The sequence below is a fragment of the Saccoglossus kowalevskii genome, chromosome 1 (genome assembly GCF_978046115.1).
Source record: "Saccoglossus kowalevskii chromosome 1, keSacKowa6.1, whole genome shotgun sequence".
In the NCBI taxonomy this organism is placed as follows: domain Eukaryota; kingdom Metazoa; phylum Hemichordata; class Enteropneusta; family Harrimaniidae; genus Saccoglossus; species Saccoglossus kowalevskii.
Genome location: NC_140641.1, coordinates 30,629,191 through 30,651,709, shown reverse-complemented (window position 1 = coordinate 30,651,709; position 22,519 = coordinate 30,629,191). Strand labels below are relative to the sequence as shown.

The 22,519-nt window shown below is 35.4% G+C and overlaps 1 protein-coding gene across 1 annotated transcript in view; it reads right to left on the bottom strand.

The window, feature by feature from the left end:
* The window catches only part of LOC100374762 (FERM, ARHGEF and pleckstrin domain-containing protein 2), a 29,142-nt gene extending 16,144 nt beyond the window's left edge, over window positions 1-12,998 (bottom strand). Inside the window, exons 1-11 of the mRNA XM_085497573.1 lie at window positions 12,939-12,998; window positions 11,358-11,459; window positions 11,049-11,091; window positions 10,373-10,451; window positions 9,783-9,880; window positions 8,064-8,187; window positions 7,643-7,730; window positions 6,968-7,123; window positions 6,449-6,615; window positions 5,645-5,710; window positions 4,752-5,350 (exon numbers count right to left, since the gene is read on the bottom strand). Of these exons, the coding sequence (XP_085353699.1) occupies window positions 4,752-5,350; window positions 5,645-5,710; window positions 6,449-6,615; window positions 6,968-7,123; window positions 7,643-7,730; window positions 8,064-8,187; window positions 9,783-9,880; window positions 10,373-10,451; window positions 11,049-11,091; window positions 11,358-11,459; window positions 12,939-12,998 (1,582 nt within the window). The remainder of the gene's footprint in view (window positions 1-4,751; window positions 5,351-5,644; window positions 5,711-6,448; window positions 6,616-6,967; window positions 7,124-7,642; window positions 7,731-8,063; window positions 8,188-9,782; window positions 9,881-10,372; window positions 10,452-11,048; window positions 11,092-11,357; window positions 11,460-12,938) is intronic.
* Between the last annotated feature and the right edge of the window lie 9,521 nt (window positions 12,999-22,519).

The following is a 22,519-nucleotide window of genomic DNA, read 5'->3' as shown; positions in this document are numbered from 1 at the left end:
ATTTTTCAATAAGTTGACTTTACGAGCATATCGAAAATACTGTTTTCTCCCAAACCTACACCTTATTAATAGTAGTGCTCTAAAGTGTTTACAGAAAAGATTCATTTGAATATTATTCAAAAGTTTTTACCAAAAATTTTTAAAACGGTTCTTACTTCAGGTATTACGGTTGTCAAGGAAACAGAATTTAACTGTCCTTGTATTTAAAACTAGTATGATTGTATGTAATTGTCTAAAATGTATGGTATGGTACAAAAATTATAATTCTTGTCAAATTGAATCTCTGAAACTATATAGGAATTAATCCAGACTTCTAGATTCTAGACAAACAAAGAATCAATCTGGACTTCTCTGAAACTACCTCATAAAGAATCTAGACTTCTATAAAACTACTGGAATGATTCTACAGATTTCCCTGAAACTACATGTACTAGAATCTCCTAAACTACCAAGAATTAAATATAGACTTCTTTGAAAGTATTGGAATGAATTTATCTCTCTCGGAAACTAACCAGAAATGAAAGTGGAACTCCAAATACCGAAATTCCCTAAGAAATCTTCGAAACCAATAAGGATTGAATCAGGACCTTTTTGAAATTATTGGAATGAATCTAGCCCTTTGTGAAACTATCAATGATCGCAGAAACTACCTATGAGTCATAAATTTTCTGAAACTACTGTGTAAAACTTTCCTTCTACAAACATACTGCAATGAAATGTTATATTAAAAACTGTTTGATCAATGTAATAAAAACTAGTTTTCTCTCAAACTAAATGTACTCTTTACTGAAACCACTAGTACATTACAAATGTACTCTACTCACACAATTTCTAGGAATTCTGTTACATTGTTACTGTTTTTCACATATAATATTGAGTGAATAAAGATGCTCTTCTTAAAACCTCTCAAAACAATTTTTCCCAGCTGCGCATATGCAAATAAGTAGTGCATATTATGAAATAAACATTACTTGGTTAACGAAATTTGTTTTTAAAATTATAATTGTATGCACTATTGCCTGATATGTTGATACAAATTTAGCTCCTTATGCTGTTGTCATGGCAATCAATATGTCTACACTTAAAACTGACAAATAGAGAATAAACAGAAAAACTAAATTAAAAATTGCATGTAATATATATATATATATATATATAAATTTCAGATTTCATGTTCTTTTTGACCTATTTTTTTTATAAATGCTATATAGAAATTAGGAAAAAATCATCTTAATATACGAAAATATACAAATATCGTCCTCTCTATTAAAGTAAAGTACATAATATGAAAAATTTCTAGCAAATGGAAGAAAGGAAAAAAAAAACGTTTTGTTTCAAAGACAGAATTGAAAAAAAGGAGATGTGCAAGACATACTTTCTTCTGCTGATAGAATCGATGTGATCCCATTTGTCACATGACATAAAAATGGTGCAAACTACATCAGGAAGGGTTAGGGGGTTAGAAATATACAAATCTGACAGCAAAAAAAAAATACACTTGCTTTTTACATTCCATTGAATTACACTATCTGTTATCTTCATACATGCCTTTGATGATCTTACATTGTAAAGAAGACAATTGTTGTCAGGGGTAACAACAAAACTTTTAAAGATGCAGATGACAACAATGATAATCAGTGACATGAAAATGGGGAAAGATAGGTTTTTTTTGTTGTTGTTTTTTTTGTTAAATGTTATTAGAGGGTAGCAGAGGTAATAGTACTGATTTGATTATGTAACATGCCATGCAGTTTTTGATTTTAGTTTCCCATCATGCAAATGGATGAAATATGCTCATTTTAGTTATGAATCATGCCACAAAAGTACATGCTATTTTTGTAAAAATACGCGCAAAATATCATGATAAAAAAGTATAGGAGCAATATGGAAGCTGAATACAGTAAGTCTATAGATATTAAAATGGTAACCACATCTTTATGATTCATGCTTTTATTTCAGGAATCGTTCCATGAATTATCAAATTTCATAATTAAAAAATATCATATGCAATAAAAACAAATGCTACGGGGTAACATAAAGTAATGTGCAACTGGCCCTAATTTTACAATGAGGTGGTCTGTTATTCTTAGGCTATCCTCCTAAAAAAAGTAGTGACTAAAAAAAACTCTTATTTCATTAATATTTCAAATTTCAACTATGTCTATGTCAAAGATATTCTCTTAAAATCAGTTTTATTGGCAGAAAAAAAATTATATTTTAGAAGCAAATAAAAATATTGCAATACTTTTCTTGATGCTACCTAAAAATATTCCATGATTTTACATCCAGATTTTTTCCCGCCCAAGGTTTCTGTAAATTGAATCCTAATTATAAACTGTAATGACAAAAGATGATCCACGTTTTTTATCACAAAAGATTTCTTAAAAATGGAAGTGAAAAATGTTGCACAATTATAATTACAACAGAGCATCTTTGCGAAATGTACGAACTTTCTGAGTGACATCATCAAATCAATCGAGTGACATCATCAAATCAATCGAGTGACATCATCATATCCACTGTGTGACATCATCAAATCTGCCGAGTGACATCATCAAATCTGCCGAGTGACATCATCAAATCCACTGAGTGACATCATCAAATCCACTGAGTGACATCATCAAATCCACTGAGTGACATCATCAAATCCACTGACTACAAATTCACGGAGTGACATCATCAAATCCAGCACCATGGAAACTAACATTTATGACCATACCAATTATTATTTTGTTGCTCATTTTTCTTTGTGACAGAATTAGTGAAATGTACAAACTTTCTAAGTAACATCAAATCTACAACTATGCAAACTTTTCAAATGACATCATTAAATCCACTGACATCATCAAATCCACTGAATGACATCATCAAATCTACCGAGTGACATCATCAAATCCAGTGACTACAAATTCACTGAGTGACATCATCAAATCCAGTGACTACAAATTCACTGAGTGACATCATCAAATCCACTGAATGACATCATCAAATCTACCGAGTGACATCATCAAATCCAGTGACTACAAATTCACTGAGTGACATCATCAAATCCAGTGACTACAAATTCACTGAGTGACATCATCAAATCTACTGAGTGACATCATCATATTCACTGAATGACATCATCAAATCTACCGAGTGACATCATCAAATCCAGTAACTACAAATTCACTGAGTGACATCATCAAATCCAGTGACTACAAATTCACTGAGTGACATCATCAAATCCAGTGACTACAAATTCACTGAGTGACATCATCAAATCTACTGAGTGACATCATCAAATCCACTGAAGTAACATCATCGAATCCAATAAAGTGACATCATCAAATCCATCACCATGCACTAACATTTATGACCATACTAATTTCTCGTGACAATATTTTTTTAGTTACAGAATTACTTTTTATAGTTAACACAATACAAAGAATGACTTCACCATGTCATAGAATGATTTGCAGACAATTATGACTTAAGGAAGCACACTAATAGAAAAACAAATTTATCAGCAAAAACATGACCCCAAGAAGAGAGATATCACACCAAAATCAAACCAATCAGAAATTCCTCAATAAAAAAATAAAAAAAAAAAATTCTTCTGTATACCCCTCTAAAAAATTATAGTAGAAAAATAAAAGAATAAAATTATTTCCTAAAATTTGATTTAATGCTGAAATAAAGAATTGCACTCGCATTCTAGATACTAGAAATAAAATGTTCAATCAAGAACATGCGTACTAAAAATATTTTCAAAATGGTGGAAGACATGGTTTCTATCATTTGCTAATTCGACTCGGAAGATGTATGTAAAGCATTCTCCTGAGGTGGTCCCTCCCCGTGAAAATCAGAAAAAACATGATTGTCAGTCATGGGGTTTCTATACATTAGATCCCCATTTGATATCGCATGCCGGTCCCACATAGCCCCTCCAGACAAATTAGAATTCTCAGAATCACTAGAACTACAAACATTTAAATCTTTTAACTTCTCCTCCAGTTGAGGGCTGAGAAGACTAGGGGAACATTCAAAACTCTGCTCAGAAGCGCTAGATTCTGAGTCACTGAAGTCGCCGTCACTATCGTCGCTACTACTGCTGCTACTACTGCTGCTACTGCTGCTGCTACTACTATCAGAGACGTTACCGCCAGGGATCTCCTCATACTCATCTTGAAATGTCACGGAGACTCGTCCAGGGAAAGGTCTATCAATAACATCAGGGCTACTAAATGACTCCCCGTCCCCGTATTTATCTAACTCATGAGAGAGGATGCTCCCTACACTGGGGGACTCGATATCCTCCTTTAAATATATCTTAGTCAAATCTAAAAGATCAAGGTCAACCGACTCCTCATCATCATCATCATCATCATCCATACACCGGAATTTTTCTTCCGGATGTTGAATTTTACCAAACTTAAACAAATCAATGGAACTGACTTCACTATCCTCCAGGTTGCTCCCTTCTTCTGTGATGTCCTCAAGTCTATTTAAACTCTCACTAAAACTTCCCAAACTACTTGTCAACTCTTCCATGATATTCTGGGAGATTTCAAAGTTATCAAACTGATCCAAGATGTCTAAACTTTCCGGACTCCCCACCGGCATATCACTATTTTGATTATCATTATTGTCATTGGTCGATTCACTGCTACTAGTGGAACCTATTTCTGGCGTCATTGACATAGGACCTAACAAATGGCCATGTTGGGAAGTTTTGATTTTGGAAGAATATATAATTAAAGTTTCTTTGCCTTCAGTTTTCTCCGGATCCTGTTGCGACATCTGACTTCTCTTCTCCGGAACGACATTTTGATTGATATACTCGTGCACCGTATTCTGGTTCATATATTCGTGCGTCGCACTTTGATTTAAATAGTCATGAGTGGCACATTGATTAACATAATCACGAGTCGCACTTTGATTCATGTAATCGTGAGAAACTGGTTTCCCTGTTATCACATTCTGGTTGATATAATTTGGAATGGCCGTATCTGACTCTTTGCCATCGGTACTGTCATACACTACCTCATCATTGACCGTATACTCGTACGTCATGCTTCCACTTGAGACAGCCGGATGCACGTTGATGCGCGTATTCGCTTCAGGCGTAACTGGTGTTGATGAAGGAGCTGAGAATGCACCGGAGGTGGGAGTTTGCAGTTTTGAAGTTAAAGTTAAACTATTATGCAGCTGGCCATTGCCTGACTTGCTGCTGTGGAGATAGTTCAGTTCAGGCGTACTTAGCGTGGGCCTTTCACGAATCATATTTTCAGATGTTTCAAATCGTAGTGGCGTGGTGGTTCGTGGTGCTCCTAGGCTCCTACATGATATTCTTGCACTTGGATGTCTGCTGTAAACAAAGGAAAGAATCATAAAGGCTATAATCTGAACATGACTTAAACATGACAACACTACCTCTTATCAGCCAATCAGAATTTGTGTTTAATACAAGCCTCTTCTAAGTAAGGCACACTATAATTGGTTGACATATCAAATGATTTGCAGTTGCAGGGGATGTAGAACAGAAACTGGAATTCATACAAGCGACTGATAAGGTTGTATGAGATAATGGTCTGACTGAACAAAGTTACCATAATTTATCACATCCAAGATAACCGTTTAATAATGAAAAATGTTTTCTCACCTTGTAAAGTCTGCTTTTTTATAACTTTGTCGAACTGAATCAACCACTTGCTTTTGTGTCTTTCCACTATATAGAGAAAGTACAATATTCAAATTGGGATCATAATTATTTGACCCTTCAGACATCAAAGTCAACTTTTCATACCATACACAAATTAAACTTGCATACTCTATTTTCCATATTTTTTTCAAAATATTTGGTCAAGACTTATGTTCGTCTGGTCAAAAATTAGAAAATATTATAAGAAAATTGTTTCGATCTTGGAAAATCATCAACTTTTTGGAGGGAAAGTGCATGGTGTTAAAAGAATTTAGATCGATACAATGTACCAAATAAAGATGTCAGAAGTCAACATAATAACCTGGATTTTAAAAAAAGTAACAAGTCATCCAAAAAATTCATTTTAGTTATATTCTGTCACTGGCTGAAATAAAAATCATAATGATGATTCCACAGAAAAAAATGAAGGCTAGGAAAAAAAATAAAGGCTAAAGAGAAAAAAATATAGTTAAACTACACATGCCTTGCTTTGTATAAGGTGGGGAAGGTCATCTATGCATACAGATTAACCATATAAATAAGTTTAGTGGTGATTATCTAAGCAGGTCTAATGTATGTATAATGTACACAGAAACAAAAATATTCAAGTTATCTATACTGTTAATTAACAACTAAAGATGGAAGGAGGTACATTTTTTAGGCACAGTTTGAAGTGTGACTATTATGACATTTATCTCTCGTAATAATATTAACCACTATTAGACTTCATCTTGTACGACATGACGTGAAAACAGACATACTTACCTATACCTAAACGTCGACCCTCTGCTGAAGACTTTCGGTTTTTGCTTCATAAGTTTTGGCTCTGTGAGTCTAAAAAATGTATGGTGCTCAACGCATGACTTCCAGAGTCTCTTTGCCTCATTACGACTACTCAGAAAGAACTCTACTGTATCTTTATAATAGGCTTGCTGTAAGAGAGTAAACCACCAGAAATAACAAATAAATCCACAAAACAAAACATGAATCACCAGTAAAACCTACAAGCAATATGGATTTAGTAAGTCAGTTTTCAGTTGCATACGATTCCATTTCTGCAACCACACAAAGTTCAAATCTGTTTCAAATTCGCCAGCATGTACACATGTGAGACAGGTTTTTGAAAATTTCGCAAAACCTTCTAGGAGTTGAATAGTTATATCAAATATTGTTGCCATGTCATCAAATCATGAAAATTTTAAGCAGTAAAAATTAATTGGTTTACAGTTTATCTTGAACAATTCAATGCTTCAACAGAGGTCAGAGGTCACAAACACTACTTACATATCCTTCTTGGTGCAGCTTTATAAGGAAGCGTTTCCTCTTGAAGCTCAGTTTCCGAATCTTGGCCCATGAAAACGTGTTGATCTTTGTTCCATTGTGGAAAACAAGAACACCCATGTGCGCAACTGCCAAGTCAAGTCTCACCCCATCATTGTCCTACAAGTATTAATGGTGATATACACTGTACTTCATTTAAAAAAACAAGCCATATGTCTGTCCATATGGTAGCTTTTGTTTTGTTCCAAAGGATTCACAGTATATTTCTTAATGCTTTGGGTGCATTCACATTTAAAAACAAAATATATTGTCTATTACTGTATGACCATGAAGCAGGGTTTGAAATATTGCTCAAAATCAAAATTTGAACTTTTAGACCAATCATTTTTCCCAAGTTTATATTAAATCTGCCACTGCACATCTAAAGAAAAGAAATACGAGTATGCACAACTAAATACAACATGGCCACCAGTCAGCCATTTTACATTGTATCATGAAACAATTACAGTATATATTATGCATGAGTATATCTACAAACAAAATGGCCACCAGGAAGACATCTTCAATCAGATTGCCCTATCATGTCTAAATCTAGGAACATGAGATGACATAGAGGAATGAAAAGACAGACAGAGTGGAGAAAAATCTTCAAGTCTCTGTTGAGGGACTAAAACTTACTTTTGCAGGATGTAACTTAACACCGTACATCTCTAATCTACGTGCGATATCTAGAAGATTAAAATCAGCATCAGCTGGCGTTTGACCTCTGAAATAAAAGAAAATGATGACAGTTTTATATTTTATGTTTTCCTCTATAACTTCATATTCTGACAATCATGACGCTGATTCTATTGCGAGACGTGCATGGTGTGCCCCATTGAGCACGGAATTATCCTTGAATCCAATGTGACACTGCGACGAAAGTCATTCTTGTAACGATACACCAAAATATATGGAATGGCGAAATGTGAATGCTAATCAGTCCTGGAACATGTACAAAATTATACATATATATTTCATACATATTTGTAATATTGTGGAATATAAAATAAGGTGAAATAATATGTTAGGGGTATCAAAATGAACGAATGTTTCATACATGTGATTTTTATGGTATTCTTGTATTTTTGCTTCTATTGGTCGTGTTTGATGGGGTACAAACTTGAATGCACTGATGTATCTTCCATTGTCATGATCTTGTGGTGTGTAATCACCAACTTCAGCTGAAAATAGTAAACAGAATGAAATGTAATAAATTATAAATGTTTAGGTGTGCTACTACACAAAGCAGACTAATGTTTAGGTGTAAAACTTTAAAGACTGTTCAAATTTTTAGTTGTGTTACTATGCAAGGTGTTAACAAGTTTAGGCGTGTTACTATGCTAGATGTTGACATGTTTAAGTGTGACACTATATAAGGTATTCACATGTTTAGGTGTGGTACTATACAAGGTGTTCTCATGTTTAGGTGTGACACTATACAAGTTCACATGTTTAGGTGTGACACTATATAAGATGTTCTCATGTTTAGATGTGATACTGTACAAGGTGTTCACATGTTAAGGTGTGATACTATAAAGGGTGTTTACATTTTTAGTTGTGTTACTATACAAGGTTTTCACATGTTTAGGTGTGATACTATACAAGGTGTTCACATGTTTAGGTGTGGTACTATACAAGGTGTTCACATGTTTAGGTGTGATACTATACAAGTTCACATGTTTGTGTGTGATACTATACAAGGTGTTCACATGTTTAGGTGTGGTACTATACAAGGTGTTCACATGTTTAGGTGTGGTACTATACAAGGTTTTCACATGTTTAGGTGTGATACTATACAAGGTGTTCACATGTTTAGGTGTGGTACTATACAAGGTGTTCACATGTTTAGGTGTGATACTGTACAAGTTCACATGTTTGTGTGTGATACTATACAAGGTGTTCACATGTTTAGGTGTGGTACTATACAAGGTGTTCACATGTTTAGGTGTGGTACAATACAAGGTTTTCACATGTTTAGGTGTGATACTATACAAGGTGTTCACATGTTTAGGTGTGGTACTATACAAGGTGTTCACATGTTTAGGTGTGATACTATACAAGTTCACATGTTTGTGTGTGATACTATACAAGGTGTTCACATGTTTAGGTGTGGTACTATACAAGGTGTTCACATGTTTAGGTGTGGTACTATACAAGGTGTTCACATGTTTAGGTGTGGTACTATACAAGGTTTTCACATGTTTAGGTGTGGTACTATACAAGGTTTTCACATGTTTAGGTGTGATACTATACAAGGTGTTCACATGTTTAGGTGTGGTACTATACAAGGTTTTCACATGTTTAGGTGTGATACTATACAAGGTGTTCACATGTTTAGGTGTGGTACTATACAAGGTGTTCACATGTTTAGGTGTGGTACTATACAAGGTGTTCACATGTTTAGGTGTGGTACTATACAAGGTGATCACATGTTTAGGTGTGGTACTATACAAGGTGTTCACATGTTTAGGTGTGGTACTATACAAGGTGTTCACATGTTTAGGTGTGATACTATACAAGTTCACATGTTTGTGTGTGGTACTATACAAGGTTTTCACATGTTTAGATGTGATACTATACAAGGTGTTCACATGTTTAGGTGCACTTCAATACATGTTGCTCACATGTCTAGGTGCGTTATTATTACTGACATGGAGGTTTATAGTATTCTGACATTATCTAAGTCAGACTTCATCAAACTTCACAATTTATCCTGATGTATTGAAAAGAAAGCAACAATCACAATGAACATAGATTATGAATTTACATTACATACCTTGTAAAATGTAAGACGCGAGTAAAGATACTGTGTTATCAGAGCACGGCAGATGACCGCATGCCATGTCCCTCTTAATTTGGAGGGCAAACAGGTACCTGGGAGAGAGAAAAGACATAAAAGATACTGAAGAAATCTGAGAGGCACGTATCTTTTGAGACTCATACTCGAATGAAATAACTCGGGGGGAAATTTAAATCAACAGTACTGTGTGTAATTACAAACCCTTACCATGATTGCACGATGGAATTCTGGGATATAATTACTCGTCTTGATATCTTTTTTTATCTCCATCGTATTGTCTGATTCAGTAAGTCAATTACTGCAGGTCAATACACTTTTTAATCCTTTCCTCAAAGTTTATTCAGATCAGACAATAAACAAGATCTGAAGAAATTGACACTTGTGATAGTTTCGTACATAAGGGTCTGCACTACACACCGACCAGCTCGGTAACTTTTCATAGTTGACAAAAAATTGTTCCAGTATTATGTCGCTATGAAATATTTTGACACAAAAGCAATGCCTGCTGACATTTTTTCTCCTAAAAAGAAAATTTTCAAGCAACAATAATTCTTCTTTCAACTTACTTTGTAAATTCATCTTGCAACTGTCCTGGATCGGGATTGTAAAACTTCACTACAAATCTAAATAAGGTCTTCTTTGGAGCTGTGAATGAAAGGAATAAATAAAGGTTTATTCCAACAGAAAAATGCTGATTAACTCAAAGATGGGGTTGAACGATTGTCAAACAATGTCATGTATGAATGTAACGGTGTGTCAGAATTTTTAATTCTTTTTTTTTTTTTTCTGAGGGAAAACACTACCACAAACTGATAGTTGAAAGAGTGCCTTTGTCTGATAAAGACATTGCGGTCATCAAGTCAACTAATGTACGCCCACAAACAAAATACAGCTTACTTATAAGAAAGTAGTTCTGGTTGTTCAGACATGCCAGCCAAGCTTTATCATCCAAATTTTTCAATTGATATCCTATTGATAGCACAGCCATGAGGTCAAAGGTTATCGAACAATCACCTCTATGAACTGTTCATAGAGATGATTGTCCATTCATCCATACATTGCATTGTCCTTTTTAATGACAGTGTAGCTAATACAAATACTCAAATCGCAACAGCAGTGTTCGATATAGGTTCAATGCAATATATACATACAAAATACATTGTTTACACAAAATATGTGGTACATACATAACCACTGTTACTTAAATAGGCAACAATAAACATTAAGAAAATGTAGACTTACATGATATTTGCCGCAGTACTGGTTTTTCTAGTTCTAACCATAACTGAAAGAAAGCCAAGCAGATGTTACTATTCTAAAACAAGAAATGTATAAGTTGTTTGTGATAACAATGCTACAAATTCTGGATAATGTTGTCTGAACGTCATTAATCTGACATATTATTATGATTCTCATGTGTTTTTCACTCCCAAATGCATATTTTGTTTCATATTCCAATAACTGTTGCAGGCTGAATGTAAATTTTTATGTTATTGCTAACTCTGCGAAAAATTTCATTTAACGACTTTTTTCCCTGAAATTCAAACTTACATCTTTTCCTTTGATTGTAAATTCTATACCAAAATAATCAGCTTCAAATAGGCCTAGGGCTTGGCAGCATACATCGAACAGTTCTCTTCCAATTCCTTCTTTCTATAAAACATGAAGGAAAAAAAAGATACGTTATTTCGTGAAAAGCTAGATAACATTGAATTAAATATAGTAATGCTATGTACAGTATTTGTTTTATCAGTAGCACATGTATGCATATGACAGGTGTGTTTACAGTCAAAATCATCTGGAATACAAAAACAATATGAGCTTCTTTTTGAGATGCACTTCTAATAGAGAAAATATGGTAAATAGCTCATTATAAGGCTTAGGGTAAAATAAGATTTCTCATCAAGATTTTTAATGTCAAACAAAAAATAAAGAAATTTAAAGTTATTTAACAAAAAAATAATAATGATTTTATGAAATTTCCAAGAAGCATGCTCTCCTATAATCCAATTCATTAGTCGATTTAAAAACAATGCACAAATTAAGACTGATGAAAACAGATCCGTCACCTAGAGATTTTGATCATTTGCACATAATCAAATTAATTTACATGACAGATCAATGAAGGCACAACATGATTAGCATACACTGTCTGAACACAATGTCTATCATTTAGTTCATGAACAGAATCACATTTAGAAACACAAAGTGTATCTCACTTCATTTTGTTAGCATAAATGACCTACAACCTTTTATGTAATGTTTATACATACAGCAGAAAAGTGCTTAAATACATTTTTTAAGCTCACAAATATGCTTTGCAATCAAAACCCCACATGTACCCCTTTGGGTAAAAGCGGGAAAACCTATTTAATTTGACAAGCGACAACTCTTGGTTAATTTCGGAAAAATCACAAAAAAAGCAAAATGAAGTGAGTTTTGGATGCATGTTGCTGTTACTACATTACATTTCCATCATATTTAGAATCCAATTATTATCTTAAAGGTTGATAGTTCGAAGAATATCAAAATCAATTTAATCTGATTTTAGTAGTCAGCATTTTGACTGAACAATCTCTGCTCTTTAATAATAGCGCCCTCTAGAGTCATATAAGAGTAAAGAATTTTATAACAAATGTTTTACACACATTTCACTGTGGTCAACTTTTAGTGAGGTCAAAGGTCAATGATATTACATATATCATAAATACTGAACATACATTATTTTAAAAATTTTAATTTAACGTTGCTGGTTTTCAGAATATTCAAGTACTTCCAGACAACTTGTGGTAATGTCTCTGTTGGGTTGTGATGGTCTTATTGGCAGACAACACGAGAAGAACCAATACAAGGAATTGTGGTACAACTCATTAAATATGCACGACTGTATCAGCCAATCAGAATTCTTAGCGTGACATGATAAATACACAGACTGAACTAGCTCAAATTAAGTTTATTCTAACAGTTTCCACATTTGCCTCTATCATATAGTGCATTTATTTCAATTATTTAATTTGATCTTGATTAGAAAATGTAACGTGAAAAACATTGTTGCTGTAACTACCGGTAGTTATAGTATGTGTAGTTTTGGCCTTTGGGTGGTTGTACCTATGTGGGATATGTGGGTCTGGCCTTTGGATGGTTGTACCCATGTGGGATATGTGGGTCTGGCCTTTGGATGGTTGTACCCATGTGGGATATGTGGGTCTGGCCTTTGGATGGTTGTACCCATGTGGGATATGTGGGTCTGGCCTTTGGATGGTTGTACCTATGTGGGATATGTGGGTCTGGCCTTTGGATGGTTGTACCTATGTGGGATATGTGGGTCTGGCCTTTGCATGCTTATACCTATGGTGGGATATGTGGGTCTGGACTTTGGATGGTTGTACTCATGTGGGATATGTGGGTCTGGCCTTTGGATGGTTGTACCTATGTGGGATATGTGGGTCTGGCCTTTGGATGGTTGTACCTATGTGGGATATGTGGGTCTGGCCTTTGCATGCTTATACCTATGGTGGGATATGTGGGTCTGGACTTTGGATGGTTGTACTCATGTGGGATATGTGGGTCTGGCCTTTGCATGCTTATACCTATGGTGGGATATGTGGGTCTGGACTTTGGATGGTTGTACTCATGTGGGATATGTGGGTCTGGCCTTTGCATGCTTATACCTATGGTGGGATATGTGGGTCTGGACTTTGGATGGTTTTACTCATGTGGGATATGTGGGTCTGGCCTTTGCATGCTTATACCTATGGTGGGATATGTGGGTCTGGACTTTGGATGGTTGTACTCATGTGGGATATGTGGGTCTGGCCTTTGCATGCTTATACCTATGGTGGGATATGTGGGTCTGGACTTTGGATGGTTGTACCCATGTGGGATATGTGGGTCTGGACTTTGGATGGTTGTACCGATGTGGGATATGTGGGTCTGGCCTTTGGATGGTTGTACCTATGTGGGATATGTGGGTCTGGCCTTTGCATGCTTATACCTATGGTGGGATATGTGGGTCTGGCCTTTGGATGGTTGTACCTATGTGGGATATGTGGGTCTGGCCTTTGCATGCTTATACCTATGGTGGGATATGTGGGTCTGGCCTTTGGATGGTTGTACTCATGTGGGATATGTGGGTCTGGCCTTTGCATGCTTATACCTATGGTGGGATATGTGGGTCTGGACTTTGGATGGTTGTACCTATGTGGGATATGTGGGTCTGGCCTTTGCATGCTTATACCTATGGTGGGATATGTGGGTCTGGCCTTTGGATGGTTGTACTCATGTGGGATATGTGGGTCTAGACTTTGGATGGTTGTACTCATGTGGGATATGTGGGTCTGGCCTTTGGATGGTTGTACTCATGTGGGATATGTGGGTCTGGACTTTGGATGGTTGTACCCATGTGGGATATGTGGGTCTGGCCTTTGGATGGTTGTACCTATGGTGGGATATGTGGGTCTGGACTTTGGATGGTTGTACTCATGTGGGATATGTGGGTCTGGCCTTTGGATGGTTGTACTCATGTGGGATATGTGGGTCTAGACTTTGGATGGTTGTACTCATGTGGGATATGTGGGTCTGGCCTTTGGATGGTTGTACTCATGTGGGATATGTGGGTCTGGACTTTGGATGGTTGTACCCATGTGGGATATGTGGGTCTGGCCTTTGGATGGTTGTACCTATGGTGGGATATGTGGGTCTGGACTTTGGATGGTTGTACTCATGTGGGATATGTGGGTCTGGCCTTTGGATGGTTGTACCTATGTGGGATATGTGGGTCTGGCCTTTGCATGCTTATACCTATGTGGGATATGTGGGTCTGGCCATCAGACAGCTTACAAGTCTAATGGTGGTTACACTACGAAAACATACAAAAATTAATTGTACCATGTGTGGTCCAGCTTCCCAAAATATTGACATAAAACCATATCATGTTGACAGACTAGAAACATCATTATTATTCATTTGATACCCTTGTTTTATCAAAAGATCAAATCCAGGATTTCTATTCAAACTCAGGGCATTCAGATTCACAACAGCTGAAGTATCCTTATATACATGTATCATTGAAAATTGATAAGCAAATATTTGATCCCATGTATATAATACTTTATCTGTATTTACTGTTGTATTTATTGTGTTTACATTGAGCTTATTGGAAAACAAACCAAAGGTCAGAGCTGGAAATACTTCACAGCAAATGATTGAATTAAGTTCACATCCTTATTTTCCTATGACTCATTGTCTTTTACGTTGTAGTTCCATCTATCAAGATATATACAATACTAAACAAATAGTTACTAAAGTAATGAACTTGAATATGGGAAATAATATTAATTATTTATAATTTGAGCAATTTTTCAAGAAAGTCTGTGTGTCTCAGTCCCAATGTACATCCACTGGTGAAATGTTCACTGCTAGAAAATTTCCTGACTTCTCAGACTCTGATTTGTCTCTAGCTGAATTAACTTGAATGTTTACAGTAATTTAGTTTATAAAGCAAATGATGAAAAAAAATGCTTTTCTGTCGTTTTCATCAATGCTGATGACCAAATATGATAAAAGCACTCAGAACTTAGGTCATATAATCAGGCATATGGACCCTTGCAGTGACTGCTTGATGGAGAAACAAAGCAAACATTTTAATTCTGATTTCATCCACCATATTGATTTCTGTTCTACCACAGGTACTCAGTGCTTTCATTAGCATATAATTAACATATTCATATTATGTTTGAAAAATGCTTGTTAAGATCAATAAATATATTACATTTCAAAAATACGTGTATTTGTTTTTAATAACTCTTTGTGCATAGTCCGATTCATACGGTTTCGCTTTAGCCGACCATCCATTGCTGTCTTATGAACTGAATGATTTGATCGGGCACATCAAGAAGCTGGATTCATTAATCAACATTCCTGTAACAACAACAACAACAACAACAACAACTCACCTTACCATCAAATTTAAACCAATAGAAATTGCGGTCTTACATCACGTCATAACTTAACTGACAAAAAGATATGACTTTGCATTAGATTACCATAGAAACATGTTGTGTGAATTTGTTTTTTTTTCACTATGGAAACATAGTTGTGTTTGATTTAGTTAAAAGTAAATACAGGTTTATAAAACCAAGCTGAGACAAATATCAGTAACTTTTCTAGTTTCACGAACCCTTAAAGGTCACACATCCTGGTACCCTAAAGGTCACACATCCTGGTACCCTAAAGGTCACACATCCGAGTAGGTACTTTCTGGCACTGTTAGACCGTTTTTGAACTTGATAACAGTTAAAGGCCCAGGTATACTATAAATACGGTTCTAAACAATAGGGATTATTTCCTGGCTTGTCACGCACGTAAACAGCTCCAGCCAAGCCCCGGTAATAGCGTGTTTTCTCGAACTTACAGGTCGATTATGTCATGCCAAAGTGGATGCATGACACTACGAATATCACAGCAGTGACTGTGTGTAGTATTTATGACAATAAATAGTGTACGAGCTGAGATTTTGGCGGATAAAAGTCAAAAACTCGAACCGGGGAAAGGGACACGCTACTAATCTTGAATAATTAACTACTGTCAATCAAAGTCACGTGATGTTAAACCGCTGAAACGGGATGCGTCATAGGCTATGCAAGTGATTAACAACACTCATTAGCATAGTCACACCTCCAATTCACACTTGCCCGGGGCAAGTGAATTGGGTCTTTAACATTTTTTTTTTTTTTTTGAAAAATAACAATAGTAATTCTCATTGATGAATGTAGTGAATTACCTTCAGAAAGTACCTGGATGTGTGACCCAGGGGTTGCGTTAACCCCATATTTTGCTTCCCAGACTCCAATTATTGAAGAGGGACCCAGTTTTTCAGGCAAGCTAGGGTCCAATCTCTAATAAAGTTATTCAGGGTCAAATTTCAATTTCTTGAAATTTTGTAAGTGGGACTTGTCTTGCCGAGACACTAGCCGTAAACCCTGGATGTGTGACCTTTAGGCACCATGCATAAGCAAATTTTCGGATGGGATTTCTCCTTCAATTACTACAGACTTATTCTATTGGACAACATAGACACCCTCAATGAACATGACGATTTTTGTAGTATTTACCATTCATTCCTAGTAAAAAGATCTGACCATATCAGACATGTTGTCTCCCTGCTGCCACCCCTATCCCTTCAAAATGGAACAATCAAAAACAAGAACAGGAAACATTAAAGCCGCAAGCGGCGTCACCGGGGCCCAAGCTGACAAGATTCTGTTTCATAATTAATGTGGTCACATGTTAGACAATCAGGTAGCTTGAATTATCAGTAACATGAGGTCAAAATGAAGTTGGTACCATGTATTTACCTGGTTTGGTTATCGAAATATGGTTTTCAGGATATATAATGAGCCATGTTCTTAATAATGAGATTACATAATCATATATAGCCATTTCTAATGTCAGTTACATCTTTCATTCAATGTCTTCATAATGACACTTGTTACACGTCCTGCTCTGCGACAGTGTTTTAGATATGACTGCTTTGCATATTAATGAGTTCACATGACCATATATGGTCATCTGTTATTTTTAATCAAATCTCTTGTTCACTGTTGTCATAATAACACAGGATTCATCTTCCAAACTGCAACAGTGTTTAAGATATAATGGTTATGCATATTAATGAGTTCACATGACCATATATGGTTATCTGTTATTTTAATCAAATCTCTTGTTCACTGTTGTCATAACACAGGATTCATCTTCCTAACTGCAACAGTGTTTAAGATATAATGGTATGCATATTAATGAGTTCACATGACCATATATGGTCATCTGTTATTTTAATCAAATCTCTTGTTCACTGTTGTCATAATAACACAGGATTCATCTTCCTAACTGCGACAGTGTTTTAGATATGACTGCTATGCATATTAATGAGTTCACATGACCATATATGGTTATCTGTTATTTTAATCAAATCTCTTGTTCACTGTTGTTATAATGACACAGGATTTATCTTCCTAACTGCGACAGTGTTTAAGATATAATGGTTATGCATATTAATGAGTTCATATGACCATATATGGTTATCTGTTATTTTAATCAAATCTCTTGTTAACTGTTGTCATAATGACACAGGATTCATCTTCCTAACTGCAACAGTGTTTGAGATATAACGATTACGCATATTAATGAGCTCACGTGACTATATATGGTCATCTGTTATTTTAATCAAATCTTTTGTTCAATGTTGTCATAATAACACAGGATTCCACTTCCTAACTGCAACAGTGTTTGAGATATGACAGTTATGCATATTAATGAGCTCACATGACCATATATGGTCATTTGTTATTTTAATCGAATCTCTTGTTCAAGTTTGTCATAATAACACAGGATTCATCATCCTAACTACAACAGTGCTTGAGTTATAACAGTTATGCATATTAATGAGGTTAGAAGCCCCCACCCCATGGGTGCCCAGCCACGTGGCCTAACAGTGTGCTATTGGGGCAAAATGATGCATCTGATGACACAAATGCACATACAAAATTTGAAAGAAATCAGACTAATACAAAACGTGTAGTTGCATAATTTCTATTTTCACAAAATCCAAGATGGCGGCCAAACCACGTGACTGATCAAAATAATATTATTTTTCTCGTATGCAGTTAAGGCCAGGCATGGTAAATATAAAAACATCTGGTAGATTGGTTGAATCGTCTCTGAGAAACAAATACCCAAACTTTTGGTAAATTTTGCTTAAAATCCAAAATGGCGGCCAAACCATGTGACTGATCTGAAATTTTTTTTAGGTTTCTGAAAGGGCTTGATACACAGATGCCATGAAGCAAAATTGAAAATATTCCCTCAAGTGTTGCCAGAGTAAAAAACTACTTCCTGTTTAGAAGAAATCCAAAATGGTGGCCAAACCACGTGACCAATCGTAAACATTTTTTCAAACATAAATGGGATTCATATATAGAAGCTAAATACTACATATGAGAGCATTCTGCTTGGTGGTTCTGAAGAAGAAGATTTTCAAGTGTTTTTTGCCGTTTTTAGGAAAAACAAAATGGCGGGAAAAGTCACATGACCGCTAAAGTTTTTATTGCTGATATTTATTACACATGAGTTGTACTATATACCATAAAAAAATCTAGACGCCTAGACCCTCAGAAAGTGGTCAAACAGCCACTTCCGGTTTTATTTCAATCCAATATGGCTGCCAAACTAATTGTCCAATTGAAATTCTGAAAGCATGTTGCACCAGTTCACATTATGGACTATCAGTATAGAGCATTATCAGACCATTCTGTTCAGCGGTTTTCTCAAACGGCTTGACGAAAAAAGTTACGGAAGAAAGAAGAAGATGATGAAGAAGAAAAAACCGGACAATAAGAATAGGGGCCTCGCCCTTCGGGCTTGGGCCCCTAATTAAAGCCGCAAGCGGCGTCACCGGGGCCCAAGCTGATAAGATTCTGTTTCATAATTAATGAGGTCACATGTTAGACAACCAGGTAGCTTGAATTATCAGTAACATGAGTTCGAAATGAAGTTGGTACCATGTATTTACCTGGTTTGGTTATCGAAATATGGTTTTCAGGATATATAATGAGCCATGTTCTTATGCACAATAATGAGATTACATAATCATATATAGCCATTTCTAATGTCAGTTACATCTTTCATTCAATGTCTTCATAATGACACTAGTTACATGTCCTGCTCTGCGACAGTGTTTTAGATATGACTGCTATGTTTATTAATGAGTTCACATGACCATATATGGTCATCTGTTATTTTAGCCAAATCTCTTGTTCACTGTTGTCATAATAACACAGGATTCATCTTCCTAACTGCAACAGTGTTTAAGATATAATGGTTATGCATATTAATGAGTTCACATGACCATATATGGTCATCTGCTATTTTAATCAAATCTCTTGTTCACTGTTGTCATAATGACACAGGATTCATCTTCCTAACTGCAACAGTGTTTGAGATATAACGATTACGCATATTAATGAGCTCACGTGACTATATATGGTCATCTGTTATTTTAATCAAATCTTTTGTTCAATGTTGTCATAATAACACAGGATTCCACTTCCTAACTGCAACAGTGTTTGAGATATGACAGTTATGCATATTAATGAGCTCACATGACCATATATGGTCATTTGTTATTTTAATCGAATCTCTCGTTCAAGGTTGTCATAATAACACAGGATTCATCATCCTAACTACAACAGTGCTTGAGTTATAACAGTTATGCATATTAATGAGGTTAGAAGCCCCCACCCCATGGGTGCCCAGCCACGTGGCCTAACAGTGTGCTATTGGGGCAAAATGATGCATCTGATGACACAAATGCACATACAAAATTTGAAAGAAATCAGACTAATACAAAACATGTAGTTGCATAATTTCTATTTTCACAAAATCCAAGATGGCGGCCAAACCACGTGACTGATCAAAATAATATTATTTTTCTCGTATGCAGCTAAGGCCAGGCATGGTAAATATAAAAACATCTAGTAGATTGGTTGAATCGTCTCTGAGAAACAAATACCCAAACTTTTGGTCAATTTTGCTTAAAATCCAAAATGGCGGCCAAACCATGTGACTGATCTGAAATTCTTTTTAGGTTTCTGAAAGGGCTTGATACACAGATGCCATGAAGCAAAATTGAAAATATTCCCTCAAGTGTTGCCAGAGTAAAAAACTACTTCCTGTTTAGAAGAAATCCAAAATGGTGGCCAAACCACGTGACCAATCGTAAACATTTTTTCAAACGTAAATGGGATTCATATATAGAAGCTAAATACAACATATGAGAGCATTCTGCTAGGTGGTTCTGAAGAAGAAGATTTTCAAGTGTTTTTTGCCGTTTTTAGGAAAAACAAAATGGCAGGAAAAGTCACGTGACCGCTAAAGTTTTTATTGCTGATATCTATTACACATGAGTTGTACTATATACCGTAAAAAAATCTAGACGCCTAGACCCTCAGAAAGTGGTCAAACAGCCACTTCCGGTTTTATTTCAATCCAATATGGCTGCCAAACTAATTGACCAATCTAAATTCTGAAAGCATGTTGCACCAGTTCACATTATGGACTATCAGTATGAAGCATTATCAGACCATTCCGTTCAGCTGTTTTCTCAAACGGCTTGACGAAAAAAGTTACGGAAGAAAGAAAGAAAGAAGAAAGAAGAAAAAACCGGACAATAAGAATAGGGGCCTCGCCCTTCGGGCTTGGGCCCCTAATTAAATCTGACACACTTTAAAAGTGAAGGCTTGAACAGATGAGATTGTCTTTTTTAATGTCAACTGAGTTTTATTTAAGCCTGCCCATGTGGTGATTTTGAAATGACAGACGATTTGAATAAACGTTACTTAAGGAAATTTGATTCCAGAAATGTGTTACAATTATCTCTGATGACATCCAATTCCACTGATTATATTACAATTTCATTAACGCAGTAGTGGTACTTGTTACATACAGGTTCTATTGATATAATTTATACGTTTGACACAGTACTGGTTTCCAAGGCTTTCATAATTTTTTTTTTATTCATCTTCAGAATCTTTCTTTACAATGTCATTAAAATCACGACAGAAGAGAAGAACACAAACAGTAATTTTTCATTTTTATACTAACTTAAACTCATCTTTGCCAGCCAAGGTTTATTTATTCATCTATCCTCGATTGAGTTCATCCTCTAAATTTTCAGTTTTTCCCAATCTTCTGAAGAAAAGTTCAAACTCTAAATGTGACTATTTTGTGATGAAAAGTTGGAACTGGTGGTGAAAAGGTTTCCAGGCAGATCAAATCTGATCGATGTATTTTTACAGAGGTCTGATACGCATTCTCTCGAAGTGAAGCTTAATCCTATGTGAATAGTAATATGCATTACAAATTATATACATCTGTATTCAGAAATGCGCTTATAATAGAACAAATACAATACCTAGTCATACACAATTGAAATGACAGTAATAGGAAATTCACTTATTTCAAATAAATTGTTAATTATGTTATCAGAGAAGTCAATTGAAAGAAAGTCTTAAACCCTCTGACAATTCATCAGCTCAGCAAGTTTTGCTTTTTTAATTAAAAAGTTGTAGAAATAATACCTTTTTATTCACAACTACACGTTTTGCATGATTAGCATCATTAAATTGATTGTTGACATACAAATTGAATCATTTTCTGCTTCAGTTGATCGCCGAGCTAGTCAAAATACACAGAATGAATTCAATGTGACTAGTTTTTTTCTGGTACATTGCAATGCCCATAAAACCATCGATTTCAACGGCACAGACACTATTCCTGAATGAAATAATTTCATACTTGGCAGAAATTGTGAGAAAACAAAATCAAGTGATTTTCACAAGCAAAAGTAGAAATTTGAAAATATATAAAAAATAATACATTGACATCATTTTTGGAAAGAAAATTATGAATGTAAAAAGAACATAGTATTTACTTTACGAGAAAGCATGTATCAAATATGAACCAGAAAAATTGCATTTTGGAGGAACTTTATAAGCAACAATGTCGTCAAAACTGTGTGCATTCTACTAGTATTCTGTTCAACTGGTTTCTGATTGGTCTATACCTACATTACGTGCTACAAGCTGTTCAAAATGTAAAAATTGATGACAGTCGTAACAGTACTTTATCGTCAAAAAAAAAGCGTGCAATTATGACCA